Here is a 14,309-nt window from a genome sequence, read left to right on the forward strand (position 1 = left end):
TTAAGGTTAGGGACAGGGTTAGTAACGGGGGGAGAGTCGGACATACGCGACGAGGGAATTAAGCCCCATCGGAATATTGACGCTGACTTGGTGTAGCCATGGCGGAGGTACAGAAACTAGGGGGGGTCCGAGGATTTACGCTTATGTCCCTATGGAGACATAACGGCTCAAGGGGCTTCGTAACGTTCGGCACGAGCCGGCGATTCGCTCGCTATGGCTCGCCCCGACGGTGTCTCTTGTGGCTCAAGTTCGCTTGAGACGGCATGCAACCGTCGCGGTAAAAACAAGCGATCCCGTTGCCTGTCCCAATTTTTTGGGCTCTGCAGTAGATTTGAACGGAAAACACAGTGTTTTGGGGACCAATCAAGTTTATGGGACACTGGAAAAGGCTGCCTTCTAGAAACCCAGGACTATAGTTACCTCAGAGCCTTCTAGAAACCCAGGACTATAGTTACCTCAGAGCCTTCTAGAAACCCAGGACTATATTACGCACAGAGCCTTCTAGAAACCCAGGACTATATTACGCACAGAGCCTTCTAGAAACCCAGGACTATATTACGCACAGAGCCTTCTAGAAACCCAGGACTATATTACGCACAGAGCCCACAGTTGCGCAGCTTCACCCGAAGGGAGGAGCAAATTGGCATGGTGTAGATCCCATATGCCAGATGGACAGCTTGTGCCCATTGGCTAGTCCCACTCCGTGGACAAGTAGGCTATCCTATATCCTCGGGGTGATGGTGTGTTATTCACAACATTAACATAGTCCTCCTTGAGGAATTTGACTGCTGACAAAATAATATAGCTTTTATTTTAACTACAAGGTTGATGGTAAAATATAGATTTAGAGAGCCTCAGTCAAAAATTACAGATTACTATTACTTGTGTGCTGAAACAGTTTCAGCTTGATGATTGCCTGCAGGGGGGACAAAAGTGAAGTAATGACACACTTTTGAATCCAGCTATAGGACCACAACATCAATCATTCAAGGACCTGTATTAGAGCAGTGGGGAACTTTTTCCCCCACTACAAACATTAGCTGTGTAGTATACCCGCATTCCTTTCACATCAAACCAGAGGCAGTGGAATTATTTTGTGATTTAGTGAGGCAAACACGCCAATAGAGTCATTTCCCTATGGCGTTGACTTTTCCATTTGTCTCTTGAATATCATTATTCAAACGGCGTGGAGATGACAGATGGCCCTTACTTAAAGATGGCATTAGCCTTTCCAATCAGAGCCTCAGTCCTAGTTATGTACTTCATGTAATTGTATGTGGTGCTTCAAAGCCCCCTTCAAAGCAAAGCTCTCCTTGGCAGTGGCTTTCTATCCCAGACTCAGAAGACCAATGTTTAAGTGTTAATATTCTGTCGCCCCTTCTTTAACGAAAACTTTCTCCCTGAGTTCCACCTGTGTATCCCTCTGCGCCTTTAATTAAAGAAACCGAGGCCAGAAGAACTGGCAATCAGAGGAACAGATAGTGGGTGACATCCAGGGGAGCAGAGGAAGTATGGAAACAGACATCCTATTTAGTCTCACAGATTCATCTCCAGGGAGACTAAATCACTCCAAAGCAGCGGTGCCATCTCTCTGTGATAAGTATAGTCTCCGGCAACAAACGTGATGAAAATATGAATATGAAAAGAAAAGTAAACAATGTACTCAGCAGGGGTTGCTCGCGTGTCTCTGTATTAGCCCTGATCTCGGTATCACGGAGGCCCATCTGTTTCATGTAAAATCTATACGAGAGAGTGCCAGAGCGAAGGAACCTGTCAGCTCCATTGATTTTTCCTTTATTGTCCTCATCATTTATTTATTAATTTCTCTATTCACTCCCCCTTTCCTCCAAGGCAATAAATAACGGTGCTGCGTGAGGTATATCGTTAAGCGGGCTTGTTAAGGCGTTTATATATGCGTTGTCCTTTCCAGCGTTCATTAACACCCTGAGCGCACAGGACGAAGTCCTCCACCCTTTCAATTAGTAACACCCTGCGCTTCGAGATTGATCAAAAGGACGGAGATTATTGATATCAAAACAGATCGCATCACTCCACAGGCTGGGAGCGTCTGTTGCGCAACATTCAATGTTATTTTCCGGTGGGACGTCATCTAGCTGATGAGATCGAAAATCTTAAAACGTGAATAACTCTTGATCTAAATCATTCCGTCCAATTCTAAGAAAAGATTGTGTTAGATGGCCCGTCGCGGTCCCGTTGTGTTAGAATGAATCATACCTCCCGTTGTTGCCGATCGCCTCTAGAGTGTTTTGGCTACATCTAGCTGCTACAGCCACATCCGGGATAACATCTGGTCCGTCGCTAAATGTGCTCCGCTGCTATAAATCGATGGGCGCTATGATTTAATCATGGATTAAATAACCCAGGGCGTTTGGGGTGTTAACACTTCGCTACCTCAGGAAATCACGGGGTAGCAATAATAGCAATAACTCCTAAGAAGTTATACTTTTTAGGGGTTTTTTCAATGGTGAAAAGTATGATCGTACCAGTGCACGTAATAGAAAAGTCCGGACTCAAGACCTTATTCACGAATATGAGTACGTTTCTTTGCTTTTTGTTCCTCAATATTGTAGCAGCAGCAACAATAACGGCATAAAATTAAAGAACATATCAGTTAGTAGTATTAGTTATAGTCCTGGCACACTTTGAGGTGCTTGAAGGTGCTCTGTGCATAGTCCTTACTTATAAATACACTCACTGCATGCACAGTACGAGGGTATAAATAATATATATGTATATGTATAGGCCTTACATGTGCAATGTGTATACATTTACACAATGTGCATAATTGATTTGCTGCCGGGAGGAAACCACCTAACTCCATTTTATTTATTTATTTATTTATTATTTTTTTTATAAATCAGTGCTATCGAACACTTTTTACGTCTGTACGTTGGTTAAAAAAATTCCATTGGACCCTCCACCACCTCTCCCCCTCTCATGCAAGCAATTGACAATAAAGTCACAACACCAACTTTGATGAGGCAGTATTGTTTGTTTTCAAAATATAGGCCTTCGGTTTTCATCATTTTCTGAAAAATGCGATTTTCAGTAAGCAAGGTATAGACCCGAGGTAACACTGTACATTAAATGTATATTAGAAATGGTAATCTATAGGATCATAGGCCTACACCAATAACCTATAATCAGTCTAAAGTAATATATATAATATCAATATTTATCTACAAATAACATGCTATTTATCTACAAATAACATGCTATCCTATCAAAATTACATTTTAGCCTTGATTGGCAAATGTGCCAATGGATGGAACACATCTGTGTCACCATATAGCTTTTAACCACATTAACCATTATTTTAAACTTTAGCTATTGAAAAATAGCAGATCTACAAGCTCATAACTGAGAATGAAAATGTGCCTCAAATCTTTGAATATATATTCTTTCCCAGCATGTTTTTGCATCTAGGGGGGGTCCCCGGAATGACATATTTTCCGATGGGGGTCCGTGGCCAAATACAGATCATTTTTGGAGTCCTTGACAGGAAATAGTTTCAGAACCACTGACTGAAAACTGTCAGGATTTTAGAAGACATTTTGTAGAATCTGGCCTCAGTCCTAAATGGGTAAAAAAAAAGATTTCGTTTCGGTTTCTGAAAATACATGTTCCGTTTGGTGAGAGGCTGGAGTGACATGGAGACTCCTGTTACTGCAACACGAACACACACTATACAGCAATGATTACTATCACATTATAGAGCTTTTTAACACATATTTTAACCAAACCTTACACTACCTTTGATTAAATAAATAAATAAAGCTTTTCAGGAATAGAAAGTCTGCTGTTTCTATTAGCTTGGATTCCCCATTGATGGTGTTCACTGGTGGACGGGTTTCTGAACTGCCCACAGCCGTCCTATGAGACACAGACTGAGTAGAAAACAATTGTGCTAGTGAGGACCAATTATATGAACATAGGTTGAAAAGTGGTGAAGTGGTCCTTTAACAAATGTACTTGTTATTGAAATGTGCTATAAAAATATGCATGTGTACACCCCCCCCCCCCTCCCCCACCTTCCCCACTGACAGATGAGACGTCGTTCGAGGCAGGGATAAAGGTCCAGATTCACAGCCAAGACGAGCCTCCCTTCATCGATCAGCTGGGTTTCGGAGTGGCCCCGGGGTTCCAGACCTTCGTCTCCTGTCAGGAGCAACGGGTAAGGCCCCCTGCACGTCTTCAGATGGATTGGCACGATGAATGACATGACATCCTAAACAGATCACGCGTCACTTGTGAGACTGTGTATGTGTGTGTGTGTGTGTGTGTGTGTGTGTGTGTGTGTGTGTGTGTGTGTGTGTGTGTGTGTGTGTGTGTGTGTGTGTGTGTGTGTGCGTGTACAATCTATACTGCAGAGAGTCAGAGTGAAGGGATCTGTCAGCTCCAAGCGCATCAATATCACGTTCAACAATAGTATTTTCATCAAATAGCAGTTTGTAAAATACATGATTTGGTTGCTCTCGGTTTTCTAAAAAGAAATATTGTATTGGTGAGCCTTGTTACCAGGTTTTTTCAGTCATTGGTGTGGCTTTGCCAAGCATCGGGGAGCATATCACAACCACAAATTACATTTGCTTCACTAGTGTTCTGTCTATATTAGTCATTTTTTTCTTCCTTCGTCTGTCTACAAGTTATTTCCATTTCTTTTTTTTTTATGTTGGGAAAAGCTCCCCTCAGCGCAGGGCGTGTGTACAAGTTTACAAAACAATCAATAGCATCCCTGCAACTGGTGTCCTGTGACAAGTGTTTTTAAACCTAAGTCGGCGTTCACCTCGGATGCCTCAGACCATGGATTTCCTGCATGTGATCTGGACACGGGCGCCACACTAAGCCTGCACCGCACGACGCATGAAACGTGCCCTTTGCGAATCAGTATGTGGGAGGCCAACCCTCCCTGGAATGATGTTCCCTCCCCGCGCGTGCTCTCTGCGGTTCCGCCATGTATAATTCCACAGGCTAGGGGAGCGAGGGCAGGCATAGATAGATGCGGTGCAAGTGTCAATCGCTCATTCCGGGTTGCCCCCCAGGCCAGCACGATACGGAAACATGCATAATGGCCAGAAGGGAATGAGGGACAGGATCGGTGTTCGGGAAAGCGATCACAGTCACACCACCACTGCGTGCCCCCCTTGTCAGAGAGTGTGCCCCTGTGTCAGCGCCGGGCTGCAGTGAGATTATGCATGCTGCCGACGTCGCTTCTGCAGGAATACTACTCCCCTCCTCTCCCCGTCGTCTAATATCTCTCTGACCTCTCTGTTGCTTTTCTCTCTTTCTCTATAACTCTCCCTCCCACTCTCTCTCTAGTCTATCTACACCAGTGTTTTGGCAGCACATTTTGACTAAATCTACAGTTGATTTAGTCGAACGAAATGTTGATGCCGTCGACTGTCTATTTTCACTTGCTGAAAATAGACGATCTATAAGATTTACAGCTTGTAAATCGTCTATTTTCAGCATGCAACTCATTGTAAAATGACTTACCGGTATACTGGATCTCTTGTCCACCTAACATTCCTAACATGTCCTAACATTTTAGTCTAGTTTTTATTTGTTGACAAAATTGTTGGTATATTTAGTTTTAGTCGTCATAGCTTAGTTTTCATTTAGTTTCCATTTAGTTTTCGTCAGTGGAAAAAAGGTAGTCGACGAACATTTTTTTGTCTTAGCTTTAGTCAACGAAGACACTGGTCTCCACCTCCTTCTCTCTCTCTCTCTCTCTCTCTGTGTGTGTGTGTGTGTGTGTGTGTGTGTGTGTGTGTGTGTGTGTGTGTGTGTGTGTGTGTGTGTGTGTGTGTGTGTGTGTGTGTGTGTGGCAGCATGCGACCCAGTGTTCATTAATCTAATGCAGTTTACTCTTCGTCCATTCAGCTCCCTGCTACAGCTGCCCTACCCTGTGCTGTAACAGTACTTGGGGGTTTTGTAGTTATGCTGCTTGTCACTCAGGCTCTAGTCTTGATTGCTCAGGCTCAAGCACACAAAAGAATGAACAATTTCTTCCCCCGCTCACTTATCGTGGAAAACAAAAATAACATTCAAATGTTGCCACTTTTCTCATTCCATTTCCACTTCCCCTATCTCTACCCTGTGTCTCTTTTTATCTCGCTCTCTCGCTGACTTCAGGGCTTATTCTTTTTTTTCCTACCCCTATTCCCTCTCACTCGCTTTCCCGTATAATTAAGGAACGGAGAATTTAGGTCAAAAAACGTACATGGAATGCTTTTCTTCCTCTCCTTATCTTCTTCTTCCTCGTCGTCTTCTTCAGAATTTCCACCAGTGGATTTTTAAAGCAGAGTCAGATACATTCTGAAACATTGGGTTGATATACTTTGGTCTGCACACCACCTCATATACCTGCTTCTGTTAAAGCAGTGGTTCCCAAACTGTTTCATGTCAAGGACCCACAAATTAACACTAATTTTCCCACGGACCCCCATTTGAAAAATATATGCCAGGGACCCCCATAAGAGGAGATTTTTACGGCTCTAGCAGTGATTCTCAACCCACTTAATTTCAAGGACCCCCAATTTGACATGCATTAGTCTACAGACCCCCATTTAATGGCATTTCTATCTCTGGGACCCACAATTTATATATTTAATTTATGTTAATTTAACTCTGACTGTACAAATGGACCCTAACGGGTCCTTTTGGTTCCATTTTGTACACTCTCAGAGTTACTGACCCATAAGGGTCCATTTGGTTCCAAACTATCATTTAGCTGGGGACCCCCTGGAACTCCCTCGAGGACCCCTGGGGGTCCCCAGACCCCACTTTGGGAACCACTGCTGTAAAGGGTGAAAAAGAAAAAGAGATATTAATCTAGTGATGTTACACGGTTTTTAGAATGGCTAGAAGCTGTGAAGATGCCGGCACTTTTAAATAGGAGGCAACCATGCATAAGAGAGCCATTACTCATGGCTCTTTCATGTTGCTGCAGATGATGATTTGGATAAATAAGGAATGCACTTAATGGAGCTCATCTCACGGCGTGTGTCCGGCTCTATTGGGTTTTATATTCGCCATGACTTCCTGAGATGTCCTGTAGTAGAAACAAAAGAGACAAATGATTCTACTCCTCTGATGACATTCTAGAGGACTAAGAGGAGTCAGGACACACACACACACACTGTGAGTTTGTGCGTGCGCACAGTGGTTACACAGCTATTAGTGTACCAAACAAAGCCAGCCACAAGGACAGCGAGGCCGTGGCCTGCTCTCTACGGTACGGGTACACTACACCACAGCAGACATGTTTGTTGAGTAATCAAGGTCCCTCAATTACCATGGTGGTGTTCAATTAGTTTGAGTACTCAATGGCACCCTTGGTTTTGAGCTGATGTAACTGCACTGCGAAGCTTGCTTGATTTAGTGAGTCATCCTTCGTACCTCGCTCACATGCTCGACGATGGGCAATAAATAACGCTTCACTTGCTCAATTTAATATGCACTGTCACGGGGCAACCCGTGCCCTATATACAAAGACACATGAAACTGCTGTCTATAACATGCAAGGACCATTTTCAAATTGTGTGGTGGAATTTAAATTATCACTGATTGCCAATTGTCTCTCCTGCACAGTTGGTGGCATGTCCCTTGATGAGGAAGGGGCCAAGTGCTATGCAGGAGAGGGGTGTTCCTTCTTATGCTTTGAGTATTTGTCATTGAGTTTTCATGCTTATTTATATTTGTTTAATTGTAACACATTTTTAGTATGTTTAGGTTACTTTTATACAATGGCTTATTTATGGAAGTATTTATTTGTAGTTATTGAGAAGAAATGTTGCTAATTGTTCTGTGTCTGTGGTAGGATCCACTCCTATTTAAGGGAGGATGCAGGGTCAGTTGAGTTAGTTGGTTGTGGGCTTTAACACGGGTAACATACCTGAGGGAGACCTACAGGGCCTTGTGTGACCAAGGTTTAGCCTGAAGAGAGTTCTCATCCTGTTTGGTTTTGTTCAATTGTGTTTGCCTAAGAATTTATTTTGTTGGTCTATTGTTGGCCAGTATTTCGTTTTTTCATTTGATATTTGAATTGATATGAATTGCACTGATTAAAACTGTCAGTTGGTGGAGGAGTTTGGGGAAAATAAAAGCCCTTAACTACAATTTACGACTGTTCTTGGAGCCTTGGCCATTCGGGCAACTTCACACGCACGTTTAAAAATGTTAGGTTATTGCCTCTTTTAAAATGTGCGCACTGTTGCACACACTACACTGTCTTCAGTGTACTTTTGTTTTGGTTTTAATTTGTTTCTCCACCTAGTGCTTGCCTTAAAGGATTAGAGGAAACGCAGTATGCCGTAGGGTATTGTTGGCAGAGGCAAATGAATGTTCCTGCGGTGAAACGCTTAGATTGCAGCTGTTCTTATAGTATAGCTGTATTGCCCCGACAGACGAGAGTGCAATCTATCCCTCTTGATGTTTTTCTGTGAATTATTTTGACAGTGAGGCAGTGAGGGGGACTGACTGACTGGCTGAGACACAGGAGAGAGACCTGTAACGGGATTTATTCCAGGATTTATACAGGCACGTGGTGCCAGTAGGAGTGGCCCGAATGTATAACAGATGCCTTCGCACACACTGAGTACAGCTGTTGTAGAGAGTGAGTCGATAGAAAGAATAACTTAATCCACCGTGTTAAGGAAATTGTCTTGGAAAGCGTTGCTGCAAGACATACGGTTAAGCAATAATGCACTGGAGGGGATGCTACGTATGCTGTGAGAAATTATTGTCGTGTATGCTGTAGATCAGAGCATCAGTTCCAATATCTCACGGTATAGCACACCCTTGAGTGCCTTATTGGTATTATATACACCACGGTTTCATTACTGATATTTATGACTTGAAGGGAAAGAAAATGAAAAGCACTTTGTTACTAACAGCAGTTGGCAGCCATTGCTACCTTACGTGAGGTAATATCAGGACTAATATATGCACTCATTAGAATGCTTCTCAGCCAATCACAGTTTACAATTTAAGCATTTAGCAGACACTCTTAATCCAGAGCGATTTACAGTATAAGCAAGAACAACACATGGCAATACGTCAAACACATAGAAATAGTCATCAAGAATCTTAACCTAAAATATCTGTAGAATGAACCTATGAGTAAGAGTAGGCCTATTTATAGTATACACTATAGAGTGCGATGTCTACATAAAATGCTATCTATTTTACATTACAAGGTTTGAACTAACTATGATACACCATGAGACAGTGGAGTATTATGTACTTTACTTGTAGTACTGTAGTTTTGTATTTTGGAATCCTCTACATTTCGAATATACTTTTGGACTCCACTACATTTCTAGAAATAGAATATTATTATTAAAATAGCATTATTATATTATGCTATTTTCAATGAAATACAGGGAAAGTAGCAGATCTTGAGTAGTGTGCTGCACTATTTTCACTATTGATATTTTTGGAAGATTTCTGGAAAATCTTTTAATTCCTTTGGAAAATGTCTAGATTGACGTCGTCAATCACCCCCCCCCCCCCCCCCCCCCCCCCCCCTCCCACACTTTTTCCGAAGACTGACTTCGTAAGATTGTTGGGAAAAGTGCTCTATAAATAAAGTTTATTATTATATTTATTATTATTATATAATTATCACACTGGCTGCAGCCAGGCTAATGTTTTACTGAATGCTGCTGCACTGTTGTTCTGCTTACCCTGTGTCCTTCTGTCTGTCTGTCTGTCTGTCTGTCTGTCTGTCTGTCTGTCTGTCTGTCTGTCTGTCTGTCTGTCTGTCTGTCTGTCTGTCTGTCTGTCTGTCTGTCTGTCTGTCAGTTGACCTACCTTCCTCCGCCATGGGGCGACTGCAAGTCCACGCCCATGGACTCTGACTTCTTCAGCAGCTACAGCCTGACGGCCTGCCGCATCGACTGCGAGACGCGCTACCTGGTGGAGAACTGCAACTGCAGAATGGTCCACATGCCTGGTAAGGGAGCCAGACTATCAGTGGTGGGGAAAATTAGACTGTGCGTCTCCCAAACAAGGACTCTGGCATGCAATTGGCAGACGGGAAACGTTTGATTGCTCTCCGTAACCCCCTCCCATCTAAACAATAATTGTTATGCCACGGGCTGTCTTGTTTCCCCAATCAACCTTGCATTCTGCGCCTGTCGATCGTCCTGGCCAGCCAGACAGACGCACGGTCTGTCTGGCCTGTCTGCTGTAGCGATGGTATACCAGGGATTAGGCCAGTCTATTATTGCGATTGTGTAGCTTGATTAATCCATTAAGACCTGCTGGTACGCATCTGTGTCTTTTAAACCATTATTTTTAATTTGAGCTATTGAAAATTAGCAGATCTACAAGCTCACAGTGCGGCACTGAGTGCCGCGCTACGAGCTTGTAGATCTGTTATTTTAGAAAAATCGTGAAAATGTGTCCAAATCTTTGGATAGATATTCTTTCACAGCGAACAGTTTTAACTTGCTTCTGGGAGGGTCCCTGGAGGTACCCTGAAGAAGGCATCTTGTTGCCGAAACGTTGGTAACCCAATGGGAAAGGTTTTTTGCATCATGACTACGAGCTGTGCGACCTCTCCTTCTTATTTTCAAGTTTGTCTCCCGTGGTTAGCACATCCCCACTACTGCTCCTACCTTTTCGTTTGCTTTGAGGGTCCCTGGAACAACATATTTTGAGATAGGGGTCCGTGGCCAAATACAGATAAATCTGGGGGTCCTTGACATGAAATGGTTTAAGAACCACTGATATAGAAACATTAGGTTTTTCATGAAACTGTCAGGATTTAGAAGACACAATCTGTTCCTCAGGTCTTAACGCATTAATGTGGCATCTCCAGAGAGACCCCCCCCCCCCCAGATTGTGTTCGGTTCCTATTCATCTCCCCTAGCTTCGCGTGATTAGGGGCAATTTTCAAAGAGCACGACTCAAAAACACCATGAATAATATCACCTGGGAGATCATTTGCTCTCTATCTCGGACATGCCTTCTGCCTGTGTTGTCCTGATAGAGCGAGAGGAATGGTTGTAGTGAGTGCTCGGGGGGGAAATGGAGGGGAGAGGGCGATGGGGACAATGAGAGAAAACTAGACAGAGAGAGGAGCCGATGAAGTACAAACGTTAATGAAATCAATTAGGAGATGAGATCAAAATGTGTGAAGAAAATCCATTTGCGATAAGAAGGATAATGACAGGCTGAAACAAAATGAATTACACGCTTAGAAATTACTTACAAGCCCAGGCACACACACGCATACACGCGCGCACTTACTCACTCACGCACGCACGCACGCACTCACTCACTCACTCACTCACTCACTCACTCACTCCGGTCCATACCACCCCTCGACCCCCTTAATTTTGAATTTTTAAGCATTGTGTTCACTGTTCTTGTATGCAGGAGACGCTCCATACTGCACTCCGGAGCAATACAAAGAATGCGCCGACCCTGCTCTGGGTAAGTAGATAATAACCACACAACACCCTGTGGATGCCAAGTGTTATCATGCCTGTGTGTATAAAGCAACAGTGGTGTGCACAGACATCTGGGGCAGGTGCTCAAGTGAAAAGGGGCACCTTGTGCGGCGGCCTTAATAACAGTGTGTGAGATTTATAGATTTTGGGGCATAAATAATATATTTTATTGATTGATGTCACCATGGGCCACATACTGTATAGTACTGTATGGGCCACATACTTGGGCCTTTCAAAAGGGCACTTTGTTGTTCAAAAAGGGCATGTTCTTTAGCACCACTTGGTGTCTATCTGTGCACGCCTCTGGAAAGCAATGAAAGATCATGATATTCATTGTGGTTGCATGAGCAGAAAAGTAAGAGGGATTTATGTGGAGCGCATGCAGCCATGCATGCGTAATTTCGATGCATGTGTGTGTGTGTGTTTGCCCCTCCGTTCTGAGACCCAGGTCCAAATGTACCGAACTTCATTCATCATTTGCATGGTCACAATGAGCTATATTCAGCTTGAAGATCATCCCACATCTGCCAGTGGTGGAAAAAGTACTCACGTTTATTACTTAAGTAAATTAAGCATCAATACTGCAATGTAGTATTGATGTCGAAATGTGCTTAAAGTACCACAAGTAAAAGTACTCATTGTGCAGAATGTCCTATTTCCAAATGTATAAAAAGTCTAGCTTGTAGATCTGCTGGCAGAAATATATTTATACGGCTGATGTGGGTTAGTGTGTTTTGTAATATTAACCAAAATCTACACAGTAACTAACTAAAGTTTTCATATAATTATAGTGGAGTAAACGTATAATATTTTTCTCTGAGATGTAGTGGAGTATATAAGTAAAAGCACTGTAAATTGGAAGTAGGCCTACCTCAAATTGTACTTAAGAACATTACTTATAAGTAAAATAAAATGCACTTTCAACCACTGTACATTTTAAAATGTTCACACAATTTAGTCCTATAATTATTCCACTTCCCTGTCACTGCTGAGCCCTACTGGCTGGTCTTGGGGATGTCTGTGGACGACCATGTGTCTCCACTCTCCTCTGAGGATATACGTAATGTCAAGACTCACCACCAGTCACTTCTTTTCACCTGAGAGTGCAGACTAGTGTGTAACTGTCCCTCTCCGTTCCTCTCCCCGGAGTCGGGCGCGGATCGGTGCCAACCTGTAAGCGTCCTTAAGGCAGCGACAGATCATTGGTCGCCCTCCTCTGCGTCCCTCTCACCCACAGTTGTGTCCGGTGGATCTGCCGTCCAAGCCGGATGCATCATAGAGGATTCGTTCGTCTGATGTGTCGGCCTCTGGCTGTTGTTGTACTTGCTGTCTTAGTCTGTGTCGTTTCCGAGAGGCTCAGATGTAGTTCTAAGCCTCTCGAGACTCCTCTGGGTTTTCTATTCATAAAGCTCTCCCACGCTTTCTCAGTGATATCACAATGCACCCTATTTGCTAGTGTATTCATGGCGAAATGGCTTAAAATGTAAAAAAATAATTCAAGGTTCAAATGTTGTGTTTGACTGTATCTGTCTTCACTCTCCACTCCTCTCTCACTCTGCCTTTGTCCCTCTCTCTCTCTTTCCCCCCCTATCTGAATTAAAAGATTCTCATTATTTCTCTCCTCCATCCGTTTTTAGACTTTTTGGTGGAGCAAGACAATGACTATTGTGTGTGTGAGACACCGTGCAACCTGACACGTTACGGCAAAGAGATGTCCTTCGTCAAAATCCCCAGCAAAGCCTCGGCCAAGTACCTGGCCAAGAAATACAACAAGACAGAACAGTACATAGCGTGAGTCAGATAATTTTTCTTAATCTGTTCATTGTTCATCATGTGCAGAGAAATGTCTTCGCTGAGCCCATGCATATCTGCTGTTGGAGACCAGCCGTCAACTGATGGTCAGTGGAACCACATGAGCAACTGAATGTTAAGTGTCACGCACTGTCACACACACGCTGCACCAACTTACATGTCCAGGTGCTCCTTTGAGAACTAGCCCAAAATATTAATATGCACCCCTGCTTATATGAGACAATTTAAAATGAAACTTCTATGACAGTGCTGCAGCATATATCCCTGTACTATATGGGCTGTCACGATTATGAAATATGTGACAGTAATTGTAACACAAATAATTGCGGTTGACATTTAATTGTGTGGTTTTTTTTGTCCTTCGGTCGCCCGTCGCCTTAAGGCGTCTTACTGGTTGAATACTTAAGCCTGCCTGATTAATACTTATGCAATGCGTTGTGAGCTTGTAGATTTTGGCTTTGGAAGCCATAAAGCCATTTAAGCTCTTTCAGAGTTATAATTAGCACTCTTGTAGCACCGCCAGTATGAGCCTCATGGCTATGGAGTCATCCTAATTATGATTCCTGTCACTGAGAGACGAAAGAGAGCATTACTCTCCTACTCTTCCCCCACCCGCCCAACGATCAGAATCAATACCCTCCTGGTCACAAGTCTGCTTGTCTGACCTTAATATCAGATTAATTAGTGAAATTCTCAGTGTGTCTGTGTCCTCACCTTCACCTTCACAGGTCTTAAAGGGACACTTCACCCTTTTTTGCAAAATAATATATGTTAATGAGGTTTATAACATTTACACTTTTCTGGGGTCTTTACGTGTGTAATATGGTGGTTTTAGATATTTTAGATTCTAGCAGTGTCTATGACGTCACAGACACTGTTCCCACTTCCTTCCTGGACTACATGTTAGTAAGACAGCCCTCCCCCTATCCACGAGGAGGAGCAGTGCACCAAAGCATTATGGGAATTATAGTTCAGGAAGGAAGTGAGCCCAATGGCCATGACATCATAAACACT

General features: G+C 43.2%; 1 protein-coding gene across 3 annotated transcripts in view; it reads left to right on the forward strand.

The window, feature by feature from the left end:
- Positions 1-14,309, forward strand: part of asic1b (acid-sensing (proton-gated) ion channel 1b) — a gene marked incomplete at its 5' end in the record, with an annotated part of 243,316 nt that overhangs the window by 213,482 nt on the left and 15,525 nt on the right. For all 3 annotated transcript variants that reach the window (XM_080786117.1, XM_080786116.1, XM_080786118.1), the window contains 4 exons: positions 4,068-4,195; positions 9,829-9,979; positions 11,410-11,466; positions 13,121-13,274. In XM_080786117.1, coding sequence (XP_080642243.1) covers positions 4,068-4,195; positions 9,829-9,979; positions 11,410-11,466; positions 13,121-13,274 — 490 coding nt within the window. The remainder of the gene's footprint in view (positions 1-4,067; positions 4,196-9,828; positions 9,980-11,409; positions 11,467-13,120; positions 13,275-14,309) is intronic.

The sequence above is a fragment of the Protomyctophum bolini genome (assembly GCF_963924005.1).
Source record: "Protomyctophum bolini genome assembly, chromosome: 2".
In the NCBI taxonomy this organism is placed as follows: domain Eukaryota; kingdom Metazoa; phylum Chordata; class Actinopteri; order Myctophiformes; family Myctophidae; genus Protomyctophum; species Protomyctophum bolini.